At 39.2% G+C, this 25,248-nt stretch overlaps 1 protein-coding gene across 1 annotated transcript; it reads left to right on the top strand.

Moving 5' to 3' along the window:
* Nucleotides 1–2,205: 2,205 nt before the first annotated feature.
* Nucleotides 2,206–17,551, top strand: LOC308081180 (kinetochore protein Nuf2-like; the record flags this gene model as incomplete). The annotated part of the gene is made up of 5 exons (XM_080457571.1): nt 2,206–2,218; nt 4,465–4,589; nt 5,924–6,099; nt 17,282–17,408; nt 17,495–17,551. The coding sequence occupies 5 exons, from the start codon at nt 2,206–2,208 to the stop codon at nt 17,549–17,551; spliced, it is 498 nt and encodes a 165-aa protein (XP_080313697.1).
* Between the last annotated feature and the right edge of the window lie 7,697 nt (nt 17,552–25,248).

Here is a 25,248-nt window from a genome sequence, read left to right as displayed (position 1 = left end):
GTCTAATCAGGTGCGGACTGCAGTGCGGAGTGATTTATTAATGTGATTAGGCCCGTGCTATCATGCTGTTTTGAAGCACGGCTAGATAGCTATTTCAACAAATCAGATTGCTTGGTCGAAACTACCTGTTGTATAATTTCTTGTATCTATGTGGCATGAATAATTATTTCTCTGTATTATTGTTATTATATGATTAGGACATCAGAGGCACTTTTTGTACTGTACCCTTAAGGTCACGTGACGTTTTGATCATCACATACTGGTTTCTGATTGGACGTCTGTACCTGTCTGAGATGTATTTAGTGATGAGGTCAGCCTGTCTGAATCACACCTGATTTAAACGACCCAAACGTTGTTTTGTCATCAATACATATTGTGTTGAAACGTGGCAGTGTGCGGTATCTCTCTAAATCTATGCCTTATAATGAAGTCATTAACATAAAGTGAGCTGCCTGTCAAAGACCTGACATTTAAAAACAGGTTGACTGTGTTTTCTGGAGCTGAAATGATAGGAATTCATTTAAAACAGCATGTGTGTGTGTGTGTGTGTGTGTGTGTGTGTGTGTGTGTGTGTGTGTGTGTGTGTGTGTGTGTGTGTGTGTGTGTGCGCGCGGTGGGTGTACAGTGGGTGGGGAGCAGTGGTGGAAAGTAACTAAGTACATTTACTTAAGTACTGTACTGAAATACAATATTTTGCGACGCATTATGAGTTTGTAGATCTGCTATATTGTGAGCTTGTAGATCTGCTAAATGAAGAAATGTATACATTTGAAATGGGACATTCTGCATAATGAGTACTTTTACTTTTGGTACTTTAAGTACATTGAGTGAGTGAGACAAACCCTCAGGGTGTGGGCGTGGTCTGGTATTGTGGTCCGGCCCCTAAGTGCATCTGCATGGTCACCAAGGCTGAAGGTCAAAGGTTGCGGGCTGAGCTGGAGTCTATGGAGTCTACAGTATGTTCTCTGGGGCTGAAATGCCAGGAATGAGGCCAGTGGTGTAAAGTAACTAAGTACATTTACTCGAGTACAATTTTGAAGTACAATTTAGCCGATCTACAAGCTCACAACGCGCCGCATCTGGACGCGTTGTGAGCTTGTAGATCAGCTATTTTCAAACATTTTAGTGATTTTACTGTTGGTACTTTAAGTACATTTTGATACCAATACTTTTGTACTTTTACTCAAGTAAATTTTGAATTCCGGACTTTTACTTGCAACTTAAAGTATTTCTACAATGCAGTTGATGGATACTTTTACTTAAGTAAGAAATGTGAGTACTCTTTCCACCACTGGTGAGAGCAGAGCCACCATGAGCCTCAGGGCTGTGCATAGAGTGTTAGAGCCACAGAGGCTGAATGGAATGTCCTTTTGGACATTTATAGACGGGGAAAAAGTAGATCTACAAGCTCAACCACAAGGTTCGTCATTCCATTCCAGGCACAGCATCCTGGTCATATGGCAGAATAAATTACACTTAAAACATTACATCATACCTATAGAGCAAATAAAGCAATTGCACTTTCCCGCTAAAAACTAAAAACTATGCATTAACAACAACAGTTATTTACCATGAACACTGGGAAAGCATCTGTTATTTTACATTTTAACCATATTTTATGTACAGCAGCTCTAAGCCAGGGGTGATGCAACTTTGACGATGGAGAGGACCACTATATTTACACACTCACTCCAGAGGGACACACTGCATTACATACTGTATTATATACTGTCGGGCCATTCTACGTCACACAAAAGTAGCAAAAATAGCAGATCTACAAAACGCGTCGCAGCACGGCGCGTTTTGAGCTTGTAGATCTGCTATTTTTGCCATTTTTGAATTGGAATTCGGATTTCTTTTTTGCCATTTTTTTATTGGAATCCTGAAAAGTTTACATTTTATTTCATTTCAAATGCATTTAGTTATACTTATGTTAACTTTATGAACTTAAATACAAATACATTGGACATACAAAATAATTTTGATACTAGTCATTAAGCTACTACTAATATAGTAATTACAGCGGGTCATGTTTGCATTTTTGGAATTGTAACAGCTGAAATTGATAAGATATCAGTATAGGGACCGGGCGTAGCGACGTCACCGTGGCGTCACAGTGGTAACCCCGTCCACTTTGTCCACCATTTTCGTTGGGTAGATTGACGCGCTGCCACAACACTGCACTAGTCCTATGCTTGTTGCACCATGGAGATCAGATGTCGGAGATATCAAAGAAACGTTGTATGGCTTGGGTGTCAGCTGACGAAATAACATAACCTTCAACGACATTCCCAAACAGACAGCACACAATAAAAAATATAAACAGTGTGCTGATCAGATCACAGAGCAGAGCCCTGGCTAAGTGGCTAGCGGCTAAGCTAGCAGTTTGGATGGGAAGTTTGTGGCCGTATTAGCTAAATCTGGCATTAAAAAAAAAAAGTCTATCGAATATCTTAAATACAATGAGATTGAGCTAAAAGCTAAATTGTGTTTCTCTATGTGTCCAGTCTGAGAAACATTGTCTAACGTGGGTGGCTCACAGTCACGGTGGCTGAGTGAACAGCCAGGGACTCTTGTCTGTCTGTCAGCAAGTGTTCAGACGTCGGAGATATCAAATAAATGTACAGTAGTATGGCTTGGGTGTCAGCTGACGAAATAACATAACCTTCAACAACATTCCCAAACACATTTAATCTCAAAGAACGAGCTTGACAGCACACAATCAAACATATAAACATCTGTTGGAGGTGAGGCGAGCATCAGCGTTGCCATGTCAGCTAATTATAAGCGACTTTGGGCTTCTTTTTCTGTAAACTTGCTTGTAAAATTGGTAGTTGCGGGTTAGGTTTTTTTGTGTGGCTTATTTATAAAGTGTACTTTCTTATTTAGGCTCATTTAGGTACTTGCTTATTAAGGCTTAAAAAAAAAAAAAAAACAGTGGTTCTCAAATCTTTTCATGAAAATGTTTTGTGCCAGGGAGCATTTGTGTTGTTAGAATGTTTAACAAAATATTACAAATATTCTTTATTTTATTGCAAGAGTTTTTTTTTAATAGCCTATGTACAAGCTCACGTGAGCTTGTAGATCGGCTATTTTCAAGTAGCTGATGTCACTAAGCCACTTATTTTGGGCTTGTTTTCATAGACCTGGTTGCTTATTTATCTCGCAAAATATGGCAACACTGATCGCAACAGGTCCGTTGTGCACTTTCTCAATGATGAATGAACAATGTAAAATTAATAATAATACTTCGCTATAATAATATTATAAATATATATATAAATAATCAGTACTCAAGATGACTCTATATTTTATTTCGCTTACACAACTAAGCAACAAAACGTTTTTTCAGGTCAAATGAATGATTGTGACTGACTGGGCACTGTCATTACATCTGATCTAGGGCACAGATGTAATGACTTTTTTCCAGGTAGCGTGCCTTTGCGTCCGAGTTCAGCTTCTCTCTGTATGGTATCTCTCTGTCACGCACTGAGCGGTCCATCTTCTGTCCTTTACCAATAAATCCGTTGTAGTGTATGCGTTCAGGAGTCACACTCAGGACACGCGTGAGTAACTGTCAATGTTGATACGAGCTGTTGTTATGGAGCCCACCTAATATGGCCACCGGAACTACTTCAGCCTAAGCTTGGCCACGCCTTTTGCCCTGCCCCTATAGGGCTGAACTGCTGAAGTGGTTAGTATTATGTTTTGTAATAATTAAAATCTACAAAGTAACTAGTAACTAAAGGTTTCAAATAATTGTAATGAATAAAAGTACGATATTTGCCTTGAGATGTAATGGATTAAAAGTTTCTCCTGGGTGCCAGTGAACCAGATGGCCATTGAAAAAATATTTATTTCCCCCCTTTCAGCCAGAGACTGTCCAGTTGTTGTACATGAGGACCTTACAACTAGTGTATCCCTTCAAACCTGAGTGAAAATCACGTAAACTTCAAATTCAAACTTCAAAGTTTGTCACATCAGGTACAAAGAGTGCCAAGTCCAAGAGTGGGTAAAATTATTTTGTGCAAGCTTCCCACAAATTGCAGTTTCTTTTGAAATAAACAATAGAGTGAAATGTCAAATATGAAAACAAACATGTTTACTTTAAGTTTATTTAACAGTGATGAAGTTATTCTTGCAGCCTTTTTTGGTTAAGATCTTTCCTTTTATGTGCCAGAGTCTTTGCAGGGGAGTTGCAGTACTTATGCAAATCACAAATAAATTCTAATTTATGACCAAGTGGGATTATCATTGAGCACACCTACATAAGAGCAGATTTGGATGTTAAGAAGGTATGGTGCATCTGTAGTTGCCATCTCTTATTGCTTCTCAGACAATTAAGGGAAATGTAGGAAAACTACAACATGAGGCCCAGGTCTGTTAATTTGACCGTGATGATGATGTGTGTGGATTTGTTTTCTTATTTTTCTTTTCTTTTTCTACCAGGTAAAGGCAGATGAGTTCCGGTGGAGCTGCAGAGCAAGGCACAGGTTTTGAATATCACAGACTCTGAGGTTCAGCTCATCTGCAACCTCCTGCAAGATTTACAGACTGGGCTTGACATCAACAAGCAGCTTCTTGTGGAGGTACGATTGAAACGGACTACAGCTACTCTGTATCCCCGTCTAAATTAAATGTACAGTACCCCAAAAAAGAGACATTTAAAATATTTAATTTACAGTACCAAAATTGCAAAAAAAAATCTAATCCTTATTACAGGATGAGTTTCAACTATGCGTTCATAATTAAAATGAATACCAGTTAACCTGTGATGCAAATAATTCAATCTGATGGGGATGAGTCGAGAAGGAACAGTGTCTACACATTTGTCATCACATTTTGGGAGCAGAATTACATTTTACAGTTAAATGGAAACACTCAATGTTGTTCATATGCATTTAAATTAATTGTTGATTATTATAATCTATAGGAACAATACTACCCCATAATGACAGAAAAGTCCCCGTTCTGTCTATTTCAGACATTCTTGAGGGGCCTTCAATTCCGGTGGCAAGCAACAGCCTGGCACTCCCATTTTGCATCAACCCAATTCTTACTTTTCTCAAGTCAAGATCACTATTTTGGCCCTTGGGTATCAGCTAAAACCCAAGAAATAAATGTTTTCATACTCATGTTTTTTTTTTTTTTTTTGATCTGGTCAAGTTTCAAACACAACTGACCCATTTTAAATCTGAGCCCGATTCTAAAAACGCAAACAATTGAATGCTTGCCCTACAAAACATAGAGGTAATGTTCATGGTTTTTTTTAACCACATTAACCCTAAGTCTAAATCTTAACCTACCCCTCCCTACCCCCCCCCCCCTCCTTCATTTTCCTCTTTTGTATATATATATATATTTATTTTTTTCTCTCGTCATACCAGTAACCTGAAAGCTGATTGTATGACATTCTGTATAGTAGTGTGTATATCTGCCTGCCTCTTATATTTCATCATGATTTGTGTGCATGGGGTTCTCATCTTAAACAAGCGTAATGCTTAATGAGGGTTTCCAGTTCAGTAGACCTTGTATTGTGAATTTGTACTTCCATGTACTGTTATGTACTGTCATGTACTATTCTCATGTCTTTCTAAATAAACTACATCAATCAATCAATCAAACCCTACTGTCCTTATTCTAGTCATATCACGATAGACAACTATTCAGCAACAGTAGCAGATCTAAACGCTCTCAATGGGAAGCTTTTTGAACGTGTAGATTGGCTATTTTCAGTGAAAAGATATGGTGTAGAGGGCAAATTAGAGGGCCAAAGACGAGTATATACTCGTGGGGGACCCTGGTCAAGAAAGTATAAAGGATAGGGTTTAAATGGTTAAAATGAACATGCTCACTCGGAGGTTAATGTAAATGTGTACCTCCTTGAAGAGCTGTGTTCTCAGGTTGGTGTATGTGTGTTTAGGTGGATGAAAGCGTGGCGGAGTTCGAGAAGCAGCAGAAGGAGATAAAGTCCCTGAACACAGAGGTGGACAGAGAGAAGAGATCTCATGTAATAAAGTTGGAAAGGTTGTCCAAACAGCAGCTCCGCAGGAATAACATGAAAGATACGGCAGAGCAGCACGTTCAGGCCGTCATGAGGTATTGTTTTGTTAAGTTGTAATGAGTAGCAAAAGTTTTGCTACTTAGCGTTAGTAATATTGAATCGTATCAGAGTTGAGTGATTCGTCACTCCACCATTAGACACTGTCTCTCTACACTGTCTCTCACACACACACACACACACACACACACACACACACACACACACACACACACACACACACACACACACACACACACACACACACACTGTATCAGCAGCAGTGAGGCAGCAGACAACAAGCCAGCAGGCAGCTAGCCACCAGGCCAGGCTGAGGAGCAGCCACCACCAGGCAACCAAGCCACCAGGCCACCACCAGCAGGCAGCTAGCCACCAGGCCACCACCAGCAGGCAGCTAGCCACCAGGCCACCACCACCAGGCAACCAAGCCACCAGGCCACCACCAGCAGGCAGCTAGCCACCAGGCCACCACCAGCAGGCAGCTAGCCACCAGGCCACCACCACCAGGCAACCAAGCCACCAGGCCACCACCAGCAGGCAGCTAGCCACCAGGACAGGCTGAGGAGCAGCCACCACCAGCAGGCAGCTAGCCACCAGGCCAAGGCGGGTAGTTGATGTGAAGATGCCTCCGAGGAAAAATCAGGCAGAGTTGAGAGAGGAAAGATCAGAGGAAGATCTGGTCTCACTTGCTCAGGTAAAGGAGCTGCTTCAACAACAGAAATACATGTTCAGTGCACTTTTACAGCTGCAACAAGATAATTTTAAAGGTTTTGTAAAACTCATTATGGACTCCACCAACTCTAGGTTGGATGCAATTACAAGAGAGGTGCAGGAGATCAAAACAAGTATACAATTTACGCAGAAGGAGGTAGATGATATCAAAGGTCAGAATGCAACACAATCTGTACGTTGTAACTCCATGCAAGCTGACAGCATGAAGATTTGTGACAGCCTGTCAGCTGTCACAGATAAAATGGAGTATGCAGAGGGGCAATCAAAAAGGAACAACCTGGTTTTTGACGGCATCACTGAGACGCCTGGTGAGACCTGGGCAGATACGGAGGAAAAGGTGAGGGGTATTCTTGTGGAAAAACTAAAGCTGCAGCCGGATGTTGAAGTCGAGCGAGCACACCGCGCTGGGAGATTAGTGCCTGGTAGCAGCAGACCCAGATCCATTGTGGTGAAGTTTTTAAGATTCAAGAACAGATCAGCGGTGTTAGAGAGAGACAAAAATTTGAAAGGGACCAATATTTACATTAATGAATATTACACTGAAGCAGTCCGAATGAAAAGGAAATAACTACTCCCAAAGATGAGGGAGGCAAGGGAGAGAGGTGAAATTGCCTATCTGAGGCATGACAAACTAATAATCCGCCCCCGTGACAGCAACCCAAGGTCACCTAGTGACGAGTGAACTTGACAACTTTGCCACAACTTTAACTGTGTACTGTCTTATACATAAACCATGTCAATTTTTAAAAAATTACCAAGGAAAGGACTGAAATTTGCTCATATTAATATTTGTAGTCTCAGGAATAAGCTGACTGAAATAAATGACTTATACATTTCAAACAATATACATATTCTGGCTATCTGTGAAACGCATATTGATCACACAGTGTCTGAAAATGCTGTGAATATACAGGGATATAGTATTTATAGGAAAGACAGGAGCATATATGGGGGAGGGGTTGCCTTAAACATTCAGAGCCACATTCCAGCTAAACTAAGACAGGACCTTTATGCCAAGCAGCATTACCATTACCATTACTGATAGGATGTTGTTATCGACCACCAAGTGCTAAGAGTGAATATTTAGACACAGTGTGTGAAATGATGATTGATGTGTGTGACATTGGAAATGAGGTTTATTTGATGGGTGATTTTAATATCAACTGGCTATCACGTGAATGCCCACTAAAAAACTAAGTTATGTCTGTAACTGATGCATGTTTTTTTTAACCCAATTTATCAAACAAAATACACGCATTTGCATAAATAGCGCTGGTAAAATAACATCAACCTGTATATTTTCACTAATGCTGTTGACCTCTGCTCTAAAGGAGTATCAGTTCCTATTGGATGTAGTGATCACAATATAGTGGCCATAGCAAGAAAAGCAAAAGTACCTAAAGTGGCTCCTAAGGTGATCTATAAGAGATCCTACAAGAGATTCTGTCAAGAATCGTTCTGTAAAGATGTAGGTAATATATGTTGGTCGGAAATATATAAGGAGGAGAATCCAGATGAGGCAATTAAAGCTTTTCAAAATGTATTCTATGAAATTATTAATAGACATGCACAAGTAAAAAAGTTTACTGTAAAAGATTTCAGGGCACCATGGATTGACAAAGACTTGAAAGAGTGTATGGTTAAAAAGGTGTGGCAAACATGACTGGCAACAAAGATGACTGGCAAAGTTAAATGAGTGTAAATATGATGGGGAAAAGCTGTGGAGCACTTTAAATGACATAATGGGCAGAAAGCCTAGTTCAACACCATCATTTATTGATACTGGCGAATCATTCTTAATAAAAGCCCAGTGAGATAGCAGATTATTTTAACAGTTTTTTCATTAATAAAGTGGACAAATTAAGGAGTGAAATGTTATCCACAAGTAACACATTATCATATTCTAATATAAAAGAACAGATTATGAAAGGTAAGAAGTGTCATTTTGAACTAAAGAAAGTAAATGTAGAAAAAGTGCAACATCTACTATTAAGCACTAATAATGACAAACCAGCAGGTAAGGATAATTTGGATGGTAAACTTCTAAAAATGGTAGCCAGTGATGTGGCTGGTCCTGTATGCCACATTTTCAATGCCAGTATAACAAGTGGTGTATTTTCTGTGGGGTGTAAAGAAGCAAAAGTAACGCCTCTTCCAAAAAATACAAATGAGAATTTTAGTGGAAAAAACAGCCGCCCAATCAGTCTGTTGCCGATTCTTAGCAAACTACTTGAAATAATTGTAACCGACCAAATACAAGGCTTTTTTACAGTGAATAAATTATTTTCAAATTTTCAGCATGCTTACCGTGAAGGACATTCAACTGGTACAGCACTCACACAGATAACAGATGATTGTCTAAGACATATAGATAGACGGACAAGAAAGCTGTTTGATGAGCTAAAGAAAATCAACTGCAAAATGGACAATATGAAGGACAATCTTGAAAAGCAGATGGGTGGTTTGTTTGATAAAATGCAGAATGCGTTTGAGAAAAAGATTGAAAAAAAGATTGACCGCATAGATTCATCTCTGCAAAAATCTATCAATGATAATCACACAGCGATAAGGTCGGATTTAGAGAAACACCGCCGCGATATTAAAGACACGCTTGATATCGAAGTTGGGAGGCTGCAATCTCGCATGGATGCCTTGGAGGGGAACTTCAACTCAACCGGCGGTCCACCTAAAGAAAGGTTTGATCCTGATGTCTCTTTAATTGTGGCCGGATTGCCAGTGGAAGAAGAGGAAAACATAAGGGGAAAAGTCAAACGGTTTCTGAAGGACGGGCTCGACGTCCAGACCGAAACTGTGGATGTAATTCGACTAGAGGGGAGAGGAGGGCAGCCTGGATTGGTGAAAATTGAATGCATATCTAGAGAAGAAAAGATTGGTATTCTTCGAAAAAAAATTTTGCTGAAGGATCACACAGAGTATCAAAAAGTATATGCGCGTTCTGCTAAATCCCATACTGACCGGCTAATTGAACTGAACTTTAAAACGCTGCTTAGAGAAATCCCAGCTGGGAAAGATCTCTTTATTGCGGGAAATGGCAGGCTCATACAACGGGGAATGGAGAGAAACGAGACGGGGCCAACGGGCGGTGACCGGGGCGGCCGCCGTGGAGCCCGCGGTGGCCAGTATGAGAGACACTGGAGGGAGAACCGCAACCATCAGGGCCGTGAAGATCACCGCGGGCCTGGCAGAGGCAGACGGAACTCTGATGGGTCTGAGGAATCCCGAGACAGACGAGGGTCGTGGTTTAGGAAAGAAACGGAGGAGAAAAGCAACGGGGACAACGGAGCTGTGAGAGACAAGGAATGGCCTGCTTTAGGTCAAAGTGAAGATAACGAACTGGAAACTACAAAATGAGGTTTCCCATCGTCATATAGCCCACGCGAGCACATATCATTCTTACATTGGAATATAAATGGATGGACACAAGCAAACTGTGACCTTAGGTTATCTATTCTACAGGCTTTGAATGCAGACATTATCTCCTTAAATGAGACTCATCTTCAAGGAGAAAATGTTATTGAACTGGACGGGTATGTATGGTTTGGGTTAAATAGGAAAACGCACATTAAAGCATGTAGAGCATCTGGTGGAGTGGGGATGTTAGTTAGGTTGAGTTTATTTCAAGATTACCAGATTGAAACTGTTGAAAAAGATGATGGGATTTTAGGTTTATTATTTCAACATAAATTATCAGAGTATAGTTTTGTCATATTTTCCTGTTACCTCCCACCTGAAAATTCCCCCTGGGGAAGAGACGCTTCAGCTTTTTTTTGTCGTTTATTAAGTTTGATCTATCAATTTTCTGAAGTGGATGCAATTTATATTGGTGGGGACGTGAACGCTAGAATTGGAAATATGGAAGATTTTATCCCTACTATTGACTCTATTCCCCGAAGAGTTGCAATTGATGATTATGTTAATAAACATGGGGAAACATTCCTAGAATTCCTAAGAGATTCGAGAATGTGTGTACTTAATGGTAGGATCGACCCACTATGTGATAATTATACATCAGTGTCGCCAAAGGGTAAAGCCATGGTTGATTATATGGTCGTGCCTTTTGATTGTTTAGAAAACTGTTTGGAATTTAAGGTATTGCTCGCCTCACAAATGGTAGAGGATAGAGCTTTATTTAATTTGATAGGAGATAATTGTCGTCTACCTGGGGCCTGTTCCTCAAAAGGTGAATTAAAAAAGCCTGGCCTTAAGCCAAATCCAGGCTTGACAAAGTCGGGTCCGAAAAGCCTCGTTTATTCCGTTCCTCAGACGCCAAGCCAGGCTGAAAAGGAGCAACTTTGTCGAGCTAGGCTATATCAAGACAGGCTGTGTCCAGCCAGGATAATGAAGCCAGGCTGAATGGGCGGGGATTCGCCGGCAACGTATTTCTATGAAAGACCATGAACTCGAGCGCAGATTCCTTGAACTTGACCAATCACGGAGTCCAAAACCAGAGCAGCGTTCTTCTCTGTGGCTGAATAGCAGCACTGCAGCAGCTCATGAAATCATACAAGGAAGTAAAATGTATTTAAGCAAGAAAGGAAACGCGACCGCAATAAATAGATCCAGGGAGAAAGCATGGCAAAGTATTGCAAGCACACATAGTGTGTGTGTGTGTGTGTGTGTGTGTGTGTGTGTGTGTGTGTGTGTGTGTGTGTGTGTGTGTGTGTGTGTGTGTGTGTGTGTGTGTGTGTGTGTGTGTGTGTGTGTGTGTGTGTGTGTGTGTGTGTTTGAGACGGACGGGCAACGGGACGAACGGGAACGGGACGAACGGAAACGGGACGAACGGGAACGGGACGGGACGGGACGGGACGGGACGGGACGGGACGGGACGGGACGGGACGGGACGGGGGGGGGGGGGGGGTGTACTGCGACGGGGGCCACAACGGGACGGGACGGGACGGGGGGGACGGGGGGGTTGACCGCGACAGGGGGCATGAGGGGGGGGACGGGGGGGGACGAGACACGCAATAAATAACCCCACATTTGCAAGACCTTTGGTAGAGGTTTGGGTTGTGTAGTTACCTTGTCATCATGATGTAACTCCAAAGGTGGACAAGAAATAAAAAATAATTTCTCCATTGACTAGAAATTGATCATTTAAAATATGCTCCTCATTGACTTGGGCTCCTTTAAACCCATAACTAATAATTTATATATATATATATATATATATATATATATATATATATATATATATATATATATATATATATATATATATATATATATATACATATATATACATATGTGTGTGTATGTATGTGTCAGACATTTTTTATAATATAAAAAAAAATCTAACAACAAGATGAACTATGGTGTTAACTATAACAGAGTGACAATTACATATCACATGAGTCATTGTGAAACAATTATGATTATGATTCATGGTCACACACTATTTCAGTAATTAATTTGATTATATCTTATTGTATTTATTTCATTTTATTTGAATGCAGGGTCATTAAAATGAGTCCATATACAAACACATGTTTTGAATTAACTGTGGAAAAACTTGAAGAACAAGGCACTAGATTAAGTAAACTTGGCTGTTAGCCTGCTCCTGACCAGGCTAACTTCACAGCTAAATTGCCATGGTAACTAAGCTAGGCTTGCTTCAATTCTCTTTTGAGGAATCGGATAAGGCTAAACTTAGCCAGGGTGAACTGGCTAAACTAATCTTCAAGATAATTCACCTTTTGAGGAACCGACTCAGCTCTAATCCTGGCTAAATTAGGCCAGGATAGGTGGAAAAGCCAGGCTTTAGCTCTAATTCACCTTTTGAGGAACAGGCCCCTGATCACTCTATGTTGTGGCTTAAAGGGATACTTCACTTTAGGGCCGGGGACACATTTAAAAAAAATATTTAAAAAAAATGAAAAAAGTTATGGAAAATTCATGGCCCCCTCACGCATTAGAGTGTCCTACTAATGTGTGAGGGGGCCATGAATTTTCCATAACTTTTTTCATTTATTTTTAATATTTTTTTTAAATGTGTCCCCGGCCCGAAAGTGAAGTATCCCTTTAAGTTTAGGGCTGGCTATGAAATGCCCCAACGTGGAGAAGTGCCTGTTACGGCTGGACACTCTAAAAAGCGAGTGGTTCGGGATGTACCAGACATTTTTCTAAATTCTGATATGGGACGTACTGCTATGCTAAATTTAATTGAGAGATTACAGACTCTAAATGAACATCAAGAGGAGTTGGATAACTGGTACAAGGAGTTCTGTGTTTTAGTACATTCTGAATTGAATACAAAAGTGGACAAACCCAAATTTAGAACATCTAATCAGAACAATCCCTATTGGAATAGCGAATTGGGCGTTTTATGGTCAGATATGTGCAGTGCTGAACGTCTTTTTTTGAAATGTAAAAATCCAGATTTAAGAAAACAACTTATAGTTACTTATAAGCATAAACAACATAGTTTTGACAGAAAACTGAGGTTTTACAAACGTAGATATCAAAGAGGACAAATTATACAAATGGAGCAATTACATACCCAGAACCCACAACAATTTTGGAATGAGATAAAGAATCTGGGTCCCAAACGTCCAAAAAAGATTCCTATGCAGGTATGGAGTGAAGGGGAAATATCATCTGACCCAGTTAAAGTATTAAGGGAATGGGAGGGAGCCTTTTCTGGTTTATATTCAAGACAAGAGGAAAGTATGGACAATATGTGATCTTTTGATCACATATCTTGTTTTACAGATAAATGCTTACATTCAACTACTGATGTTACTTTAAATAGAAGTCTGAGTAGAGAGGAAGTGCTAAAGGCAATAGAGTCTGCTAAGGTTAAGAAGGCATTTGGTGTAGATGAATTACCAAACGAAGTGTTGAAAGCTCCCATTTTGTTTGATCTATTATTTTATTTGTTGAACATGTGTTTTGATCAGGGTATTATACCATCTACCTGGTGTAAATCAATCATAACCCCAATTCCAAATCATCAAAGGATGACCCTAAGATCCCATTGAATTATCGAGGTATTAGTCTACTGAGTACTGTATATAAATTGTATTCGTCTGTTCTAAATAATAGATTGGTTGAATTCTTGGAAAGAAATAACTTACTGCAAGAAGAACAAAATGGTTTTAGGAAGGGAAGAGCATGTTTGGATCATATTTATGCAGTGACTACAGTGGTTAGAAATAGACTGAAGTCAAGAAAACAGACTTTTGGGTGCTTTATTGATTTTCAGAAAGCGTTTGATCTTGTTGATCACAACCTCCTACAGTATAAGCTTCATCAAATTGGGGTAAATGGAAAGTTCTATCAAGCTATTTGCTCTCTATACAGGCAACCTGTTGCCTGTGTGAAAGTGAATGACTATTTTACAGAGTGGTTTCCTACGCCCTCTGGTGTTAAACAAGGGGATGTTTTGTCCCCAACTTTATTTGCTGTTTTTATTAATGATTTGGCCAGAGAGGTAAAACACATGGAGAAAGGGGTTCCATGTGGTCAAGTATTTGTAGACATATTGATGTATGCTGACGATATTATTTTACTCTCAGAAATTGAAGAGGATTTACAAAAAATGTTAACTTGTGTTAATGAAGAAGTGGAAAATGTGTATTAATCAAAAGAAAACACAAGTAATGCATTTTAGAAACCCAGGTACAGAAAGAAGTAGCTTCAAGTTTAGTGTGGGTGATAAACAACTGCAGTTTACAGATAAGTACAAGTACCTTGGTTTGTTTCTAGATGAAAACATGTCTTTTTTTCACGGTGTATCTGCCCTAGCGGATTCTGCCGGCAGGGCATTGGGAGGCCTCATAGGCAAAACCAAAACGTTGAAGGACATGGGCTATCTTACGTACTCTAAATTGTATCACACATGTGTATGTCCCATTTTAGATTATATTTCGTGGGTTTGGGGGTACAAAAGGTTTCAGTTAAATTAACGTGTTCAGAATCGGGCAATTCGATTCTTTTTGGGACTACATAAGTATGCGCCAATCGCAGCATTTAATGGAGATATGGGGTGGGACTCCTGTGAAATTAGATGGAAGGCCAGCATGGTAAGTCTCTGGAACAGGTTGCTGTGTCTGCCATCCAATAGGGTGGCTAGTAAAATGTTTTACTGGGATGGAGAAGGGGAATGGGCCTCTGAGATCTTTGATGTATTGAGGGAATGTGGTCTGGAAGAACATTATTTCCAAAGAACAATTGTGAATGTGGAGGAGTTTAAAAACAGAATCCGTGCAAAATGCATACAAACCTGGTTAGAAGAAAAATTATGTTTTGTATAATTTGGCAAAAAGTCGGAGGTCACTTTGTGCGCAGATAAGATGTGGCATTCTGCCATTACATATTGAAACGGGAAGATATAGAGGCATAGCTGAGGAGGATAGAATATGTGAATATTGTGATTTGAATGAGGTGGAGAATGAAATCCATTTTATTTTGTTTTGTCCCCTGTATGATGACCTGAGAGATATACTGTTTAAAAAAAAGTCCACACCCCTGATCTAAACCTGATAGATTATGAGAATGGTGCCTTGATTGAATTTCTTTTTTTTCAGGTTTTTGCATTTTCAGAGTTTCTTTATAAAGCGTGGGTTAGAAGGAGAAGGGTTACTTATAGTGGATGAATTTCTTTGTTAATGTGTGTGTATTCTATGTGTAGGTATATATGAATGTGTGTACTGTATGTGGTTTGTTTCGGGTCGGGATATACTGTGAGTTGCTGGTTGGGTGTACACTGGAATGTTTGTAACTTTGTTTTTTGTTTTGGGATTGATGTGTCTGATATATGGGATGGGTCAGGGAAACTGTCCGGACACGAAAATAAAATATTCATTCATTCATTCATTATAGATAATAAACAGGTAGTAGGTGCAGTATTATTAGGTTTTAGTGCAGCATTCGATGTCATAGATCATACTTTATTACTGAACAAATTGAAATGTTATAACTTCACACATAATGCAATAGACTGGTTTAAAAGCTATTTGTCAAACAGGAAACAGTTTTTTATAATGGCAGTTTTTCACAAATGGGACAGCTACAGTGTGGTATGCCACAGGGAAGCTGCCTAGGTCCTGTTTTATTTTCTATTTTTACCAATGACTTACCATTAGTTTTAGATCAGACAACAGTGGTTATGTATGCTGATGATACAACCTTATATATGCCAGCAAAATCTATTGATTATTTAACAGTGACTATGAACTCAGAACTACAATCTGTTTTAACATGGGTCAATAGTAATAAACTAGTTCTTAACTTATCAAAAACAAAAAGCATTGTATTTGGATCAACATTTTTGTTGAAAAATAAACCTAAATTAAATATATTAGTTAAAGGAATGCCAATACATCAGGTAGAGGATGCAAAACAGCTGGGCATCATTTTGGATAGTAAATTAACATGGTCAAAGCAGGTTGATAAGTCTGTTGCAGCGATGGGAAGAAGTCTGTCTGTTATCAGGAGATGTACCAAATACATACCACAACAATGCATTCCCTAAATTGTGCAAACACTAGCCCTCACTCATTTGGATTATTGTCCAAAGGTTTGGTCAAGTGCTGCCAAAAAATATCTAGTAAAATTACAACTGGTCCAAAACAGAGCTGCACGAATTGCTCTGTGCTGTACAAAAATAACGAACACCAAAATAATGCATGGCATTTTGGTGGAGGACAGACTTCATATTTCCCTGCTGTCTTTTGTAAGAGGCATTATTTCATCCAGGGTCCCGGCTGTCCTCTATGGCAGGTTGAAGTTTAGCTCAGAAGAACACACCTACAACACTAGACATTCATCCAAAGGTTTTTTCACGTTTCCCATTTCAAAAACGAATGCAATACAACACACAGTAATGTATAGAGCAATGAAAGAGCTGCAAAGTCTTCCATCACAACTCACACAGGCAACAAGTAAATCTGATTTTAAAAATAAATTAAAGACATATCTTATGGAATCTGCTTTTGGAAAACGGCTAACAACAACATTGTTTTTACATAGTGTAACTGTATTTGTAACCTGAATGTGTTGAATTTGGTTTTTGAGGTATCATTAAGATATTACATTTATAATTAAGGCTACGACATCATATAATCAAGATTGACTCATATTTTCCATTTTGGTTGTATTTCTAAGTGTACATCATTTGTTGATACTGTGATGTAAAAGGTTTTCATGTAATGTAATGTAATGTAATGTAATTTATTTCTGTGTGGACCCCAGGAAGAATAGCTGCTGCTAAGGTAGTAGCTAATGGGGATCCAAATAAACAAACAAACAAACAAACTGTAGAGAGACAGGAAAGAGTTAGCCATGCAAGATATGACAGGAACTGGTGTCTTTGAATACGGATGTTGGATTCTTTTTGTGGCTCTTGTATTAACCACATGAACACTAGCGTCCCTATTCTGGGGACAATTCCCTATTCTAAAATTGTGATCATCCCGAAAGGTCAATGAACAATAAACTTGTTCTCATGAAACGTCTTGTCCCCAACAGGAAGTGTGACCATGTCCATGAGAAGCGACAGGAGATGGCTGACCAGATCCAGGAAATCACCAATGAGACCCAGCAGCTAAAGGCCAAGATCCAGAACCTGATGAACAATGAGACATGCACAGCACAGGTAAGCCACTTTTGTGTCTTCCATGACTACTTTTGACACTTCCATCCGTGACTGTCAAGTAAACTGAAGCATTTTGATGTGTGCAGGATCTGTATGACCGTCTGTCAGCTGCACTGGATCTGTTGCACTACATTGAGACGTGAAAAATGTTTAATGTTTATTTGTTGCACATTGAGACGTGCCAAGACGACATTCAGCTGAACCTGGGCCAAGAAAAAATGTTAATGTTTATTTGTTGCACATGATTCAAACATGAACACGTTGCCTGCCAGGTCTAAACATAGGGTTGTATAAACAAGTTCACAATAACACTAGTGACCGCTTTAGAAAACATCTGCATAATGTGCAGTCAATGCCCGGGGGTGGGGGTACATGTTTTCTCAATGGAAACCTTTGGTTAATAATAAGAACAACAATGATGACAATGATGTAGTGTAATTTTATGGACACGGAAACCTGAGGAATATAAGAGCTACAGTATAATTATACATATATACATTATCTAATGGCCTTTTCAGAGGCCATTGTTGTAGCCAATTCATTGTCCTCCAGATCAGTAGAAGCCCTTGGCCCCTGGCCCCTGGCGTCTTGACAGATGTGCTGAAGCGTCTTTGGCCCAGCAGGGGGTAGACTTGTTCAACAGGAGATGACCAGGGCATTGAGAGACTGGTGGCTGGATGTGCGCTCAAGAGGGCCACCAGAGGACAACATCTCACAGGCACCTAGTTCATGATAGAGAGCGTTGAGCACCTCGAGAATGTGGGCTTTTCCTGTAAAATAAAAACAAAAAGGTAGCAGATGTGAACTCTGTGGGATTCTCATTAAAGTCAAATCTATGGGAATTTAATTCAATTTTCCCCTTTTACAGCTAGCAGAGCAATTGTAATCGTTTCACAGAGCCAATATTGATTTTATTGGTTTTATAAGTCGACAGCTGTTCAAAGCCACACCACTGTGGTGAGCTCAGCTGTACAGTACTCACCATGTTGAGGGTCGCTGCATGACTCCAAAGTGCTGAGCAGGATTTTCCCCTCCGAGAGACATTCTGAAATAAGAAGGGAGCTTAGGGTTAGGGTTAGGGTTAGGGTTAGGGTAGGGTTAGGGTTAGGGTTAGGGTTAGGGTTTAGGGGTTAGGGTTAGGAAATAGTTTTTTTTTCGATCTTCGGGCTCGGGCATATCGAGCCCGAAGCTCCCTACGCAGTCTACGAATGTCCGAAAACAAAGTTGGAGGTACCAAAAATTCAGAAATTCAACGCTGAGTTCGAATCTGTTGTCCTCTGGAGACAACGCACCTTTGATTAGAAACAGCGCCACCCTTTGTCCACCATTGAAAACCCATGTTAAATTAAAAGTGCCCGAATCGCTCCGAAACTTTTTCTACCCCCCCTAAGTGGGGGTCTACGAACAAATAAATCGGGCTCGGATTTTCTCTAAAAAGGCCAGAAGGGGGCGCAATCGTGAAGAAAAACTTAGTTTCTGGGATATAGGCAAAAAAAAATAATCTGAAGTTTGATATGACGTGACCTACCCCCCCTAATTTGACCACGCTGAAAATTTTGATGTAAGGCACTTCCGCCTACGACCACCGGAAGTGGGTGAAACAGGCACCTCAAACACTTGTTGGAATTGTTCAAAAATGTTTAAAGTTTTTTTTTTAGGTTTTGTATTTTTTTCAGATGCTCCTATTTTTTTTTTTACAGCCCTTCAGGAAATTTGGAGTTTATTGGTAATACTTTGTAGTGACACTTTTTTTTTTTTTTTTGTGGGGTTGTTTTTTTTTTTTTTTTTTTTAGGCGTTCCCCCCACTAATTGGATGGTGCCGAGTCGAATGGTGGGTCACATCAATAGTCTAGGGTTAGAACGTGCCAATATAACTTTGCCACTAGGGGGCGCGACAAGAGATGAAAATGATGGTTTTACAAAAACTTTGCCACCGAAGCACCCAACCCGCATTTTCCCATGGACCCTCTCATGTCTCTAAGTAACTGCCTCTGGCTACTTCCGCCACACTGGGAGTTGGGGGATGATGTGGCAAGCCAATGAGGTGTTCTGCTTAGAGGTGAAATCAGTAGTCAGTGAAGTTCTAATCAGGCCCTCCCTAATGAAGTCCTTGTGAGCGTGATTTGTTTGGTAAAGTTATATGGATAACTCCTTGATGGACTATTACACATATTCGCAGCATGATCCCGGACTCAGGACCCGTCATCGAAATGTTAATAATCCATCATACCAGACAATGTCTATCTATGCAGTGCCTCACCATTAACTCTTCTACAATTTCTAACCATTCACCACTATACCTACCTTGCCCTTCCGCAAGGGTCCACCAACAGACAGGTTATAACATAAAGTACATACTGTAAAAACTATGTCGTAACCAAGTTATTACATAGTTATTACATACTTTAGATACTATAATAACTATGGGGTTAACATAGTGTAACAACTATGTCGTAACCATGTTATTACAAAGTTATTACATACTGTACCTACTGTAATAACTATTGTTTTAACATACTGTAACAACTATGTCGTAACCATGTCATTACATAGTTATTATATACTGTACATACTGTAATAACTATAGTGTTAACATACTGTAACAACTATGTCGTAACCATGTTATTACATAGTTATTACATACTGTACATACTGTAATAACAATAGTTTTAACAAACTGTAATAACTATTATTACATAGTTATTATATACTGTACATATTGTAATAACTATTGTTTTAACATAATGTAACAACTATGTCGTAACTATATTATTACATAGTTATTACATACTGTACCTACTGTAATAACAATAGTTTTAACATACTGTAATAACAGTTATTACATAGTTATTACATACTGTACATACTGTAATAACAATAGTTTTAACATACTGTAACAACTATGTCGTAACCATGTTATTACATAGTTATTACATACTATACATACTGTAATAACTGTAGTTTTAACATACTGTAACAACTATGTCATAACCATGTTATTACATAGTTATTACATACTGTACATACTGTAATAACTGTAGTTTTGACATACTGTAACAACTATGTCATAACCATGTTATTACATAGTTATTACATACTGTACATACTGTAATAACTATAGTTTTAACATACTGTAACAACTATGTCATAACCATGTTATTACATAGTTATTACATACTGTACATACTGTAATAACTTTAGTTTTAACATACAGTAACAACTATGTCATAACCATATTATTACATAGTTATTACATACTGTACCTACTGTAATAACTATTGTTTTAACATACTGTAACAACTATGTCGTAACCATGTTATTACATAGTTATTACATACTGTACATACTGTAATAACAATAGTTTTAACATACTGTAATAACTATGTAATAGTTATTATATACTGTACATACTGTAATAACAATAGTTTTAAAATACTGTAACAACTATGTCATAACCATGTTATTACATAGTTATTATATACTGTACATACTGTAATAACAATAGTTTTAACATACTGTAACAACTATGTCATAACCATGTTATTACATAGTTATTACATACTGTACATACTGTAATAACAAAAGTTTTAACATACTGTAACAACTATGTCATAACCATGTTATTACATAGTTATTACATACTGTACATACTGTAATTACTATAGTTTTTACAAAGTGCATATACTGTATTAACTATAGTTTTAACTTACTGCAATAACTGTACTACATAGTTGTTATAACATGCTGTTATTACATACTGCATGCTACCACTCAAATATTAAACATTGTGTTTCAAACAATACATTCCTTCAAACAAGTTACTTACTTATTAGTCGTCTTGTTCCAGGGTTAACGTTCTTCCTCCATCGGGACCTGTCCTGTACTGCATGTTGTGCCTCGTCCAATGTCAGGTACATGTAAGACAACATTCAATGATTAAAGTCAACAATTGTAATCAAACATTTTAAAAGAGTTAAACATTTAAGCCCTGTACATGGAATTAGAACAATGTAAAGAGAACTAACCGTTCCACAAGCTTGTAGATCGGCCCCTTTTCAATTTAAACTTTAGCAATCAAACATGACCACATCAAGCCACATTTCAAACTTTAAGATGTATTTCAAACACATTAAGCTGCATTTCAAACAACGTGAACGCAAATAAACATTTAACTTACCATTGCTGTCTTTGAACTGAACCCAAGTGCTTCCTCTCCCTGAAATGCCTGAAGTGTGTTTGTTTGGGATCACAGGTGCTCCTAATGAGCGTGCGGCCATTTTGCTGCTGCACTCTGGGAAGTGTAGTTATTTGAACGAGTGGCCATTTTGGCTGGAGGAAACTGGAAGCTTATTTGCATACCAACCGTGTGTGAAGAGTGTAGTATCAGAAGGGACCTTTCCTAGCTCTGCTCACATCTGGCATTGCGATTCGATCCCTGTGAATTGAATACGTAGGTGGGAAACCACCACCTCCCATCTCTTGACCCTTACCCGGGGAAGGAGAGGGTTATGACCCCCCCCAGGGTCACGACCCATCAGGGGCAAGCCTATCCCACCAAAAGGTGGGACCTGCACAGGGCTCCCTGGCTGGGAATGACAATGGGACCTTCCTATCCAAGGGAGAGACCCCCCGTCCTATGAGGGGTCTTGTGTAAAGAACAACCTCAAAAAGATGCTACCTAGTGGTCAAGTCTTGAATGAGTGGCCATTTTGCTGCTGCACTCTGGGAAATGTAGTCATTTGAACCAAGGGTTTCATTCTGACACTTAGAGTTGTGGTTGAGTTTTTATTTATTTGTAGACACTTGTTCCTGTCTAAAACCTACAATTGTGGTTGAGTTTTATGTATTTGTTGAGACTGCAGACTGTCTAATACTTACAATTGTAGTTGCAAACATAAATACTTGTAAAATGTTTATGTGGAAGCACACTCATCTGCACCGCAATAGTAAAGAGCAGTCCCAGAAGAAACCTCACCTTGATGTAAAATGTCTGTGTGGAAGCACACTCATCTGCACCGCAATTGTAAAGTGTAGTCTCAGAAGGGACCTGACCTAGCTCAGTTCACATCTGGCATTGCGATTCGTTCCCTGTGAATTGAATACGTAGGTGGGAAACCACTACCTCCCATCTCTTGACCTTTACCCGGGGAAGGAGAGGGTTATGACCCCCCAAGGTCACGACCCATCAGCGGCAAGCCCATCCCACCAAAAGGTGGGACCTGCATAGGGCTCCCTGGCTGGGAACGACAATGGGACCTCCTATCCAAGGGAGAGGCCCTTAACCCTGGTGGGTCTTGTGTAAATTACACCCAAAAAAAGACCTCACTTAGAGGTGAAGTCAGAACTTAACCCTAGACTCTCTGTATCATTCCAATTTAACGTAAAATCTCTGTATCTTTCCTGTTTGTCTAAAATTCTCTGTATCGTTCCAATTTGTCAGATATTTTAGGACAAAAATTGGAACGATACAGAGCATTTCGGAGAAGTAGGACCAAAATTGGAACGATACAGATCATTCAGGACCAAGGGTTTTGGTCTGACACTTAGAGTTGTGGTCGTGTTTTCAACTGTTTGTTGAGACTTGTTCCTATTATGCCTAGAAAGTGGTTAGTGGTTGTCGTTGTACTCGTAAACATCCAGATCTACAAGTTCAATAGTCAAACATGCCCAAAAGACCCCCAAACTTCGCCTACCCCCCCAAAATAGGGCACTGTGAACAACGTTTTCATTGGACAATATTCTCTATAATGCTTAGAAAGACCCTAAACCCGGACCCCTGAAACACTAAGAAAACACATATTGCACCAAAGCGTCAAATACTTTTGGCCTTAGATGTGTCTTTTAGAGCCCGACATTGTCATGAGTGGTACCATTGGAATCGCACAAGGGTCTAGTTTACTCAAACACTTTCATCTCGTTGAACAACCCAATAGTCCAGGAGTTAGAGCCTGTTGTCTGAGATGACGTCATTTTTTACATCTATAGGCTTAGAAAAGTTCTTTTAGGGTTGGTTTCTTGTGTGGTTATCCATTTGAAAAACAGTTGACTTAAACTTGTAGGCCTTGCACTTAAGAATTTTTTGAGATGTGATTCAAGTGAAATCGTGCTTGTTTTCACATAGATATTAATTTTCAAAACATTAAATAATGTCATTTCGAGAAAATACAGTGTCTTTCAAATGGCCGCGTCGGCCGTTCAACTAACCATATCTCCGGTTTGACAGGGTCTGGTGCCAAGGCGCAGATACTGGAGTAAACTAGACGTTGCCCCGCATCTTATGCTTACCTTTACTCCCCTCTGTACATCATGGTTTAGCCACAAGGTGGCGCTGTGTTTTCTCAAAAAACTGATGTTTTTGACCGAAAAAATAAAATAAATACCTAGATTTTGAAAACCATCCTACCTGACTAATTGAAGGACGCTGAGTTGAATGGTGCTGGTCCCGAATTTTTAAAATGTCGGGAAAGTGGTCAAATCAGCCCGAGAAAGTCATGGACACGCCCCCTTTTTTTTTTTTATCAAATCATAGCTATTCTGACTTAATTTTTTGCGCTGAGTTGAATGGTGCTATTCCTGAATCTTTAAAATGTCGGGAAAGTGGTCAAATCAGCCCGAGAAAGTCATGGACACGCCCCCTTTTTTTTTCTTTTTTTTAAAAAATCAAATCATAGCTATTCTGACTTACTTTTTTTGCGCTGAGTTGAATGGTGCTATTCCTGAATCTTTAAAATGTCGGGAAAGTGGTCAAATCAGCCCGAGAAAGTCATGGACACGCCCCCTTTTTTTTTTTTTTTTTAATCAAATCATAGCTATTCTGACTTCCTTTTTTAAGCTGAGTCGAATGGTGCTATTCCCGAATCTTTAAAATGTCAGGAAAGTGGTCAAATCAGCCCGAGAAAGTCATGGACACGCCCCCTTTTTTTTTCTTTTTTTTCTTTTTTTTTTTAATCAAATCATAGCTATTCTGACTTATTTTTTTGAGCTGAGTTGAATGGTGCTATTCCTGAATCTTTAAAATGTCGGGAAAGTGGTCAAATCAGCCCGAGAAAGTCATGGACACGCCCCCTTTTTTTTCTTTTTTTTTTAAATCAAATCATAGCTATTCTGACTTACTTTTTTGCGCTGAGTCGAATGGTGCTATTCCCGAATCTTTAAAATGTCAGGAAAGTGGTCAAATCAGCCCGAGAAAGTAATGGACACGCCCCCTTTTTTTTTTTTTTTTCTCTTTTTTTTAATCAAATCATAGCTATTCTGACTTACTTTTTTGCGCTGAGTTGAATGGTGCTATTCCTGAATCTTTAAAATGTCGGGAAAGTGGTCAAATCAGCCCGAGAAAGTCATGGAAACGCCCCCCTTTTTTAAATTATTTTTTTAATCAAATCATAGCTATTCTGACTTACTTTTTTGCGCTGAGTCGAATGGTGCTATTCCCGAATCTTTAAAATGTCAGGAAAGTGGTCAAATCAGCCCGAGAAAGTCATGGACACGCCCCCTTTTTTTTTCTTTTTTTTCTTTTTTTTTTTAATCAAATCATAGCTATTCTGACTTATTTTTTTGCGCTGAGTTGAATGGTGCTATTCCTGAATCTTTAAAATGTCGGGAAAGTGGTCAAATCAGCCCGAGAAAGTCATGGACACGCCCCCTTTTTTTTCTTTTTTTTTTAAATCAAATCATAGCTATTCTGACTTACTTTTTTGCGCTGAGTCGAATGGTGCTATTCCCGAATCTTTAAAATGTCAGGAAAGTGGTCAAATCAGCCCGAGAAAGTCATGGACACGCCTCTTTTTTTTCTTTTATTTCTTTTTTTTTTTAATCAAATCATAGCTATTCTGACTTATTT

This window comes from Gymnoscopelus braueri, assembly GCF_963280865.1.
Source record: "Gymnoscopelus braueri genome assembly, contig: SCAFFOLD_60, whole genome shotgun sequence".
NCBI classification, from domain to species: Eukaryota; Metazoa; Chordata; class Actinopteri; order Myctophiformes; family Myctophidae; genus Gymnoscopelus; species Gymnoscopelus braueri.
Note: the sequence above shows the minus strand (reverse complement) of the source record. Positions and strands in the feature narration are given on the sequence as shown.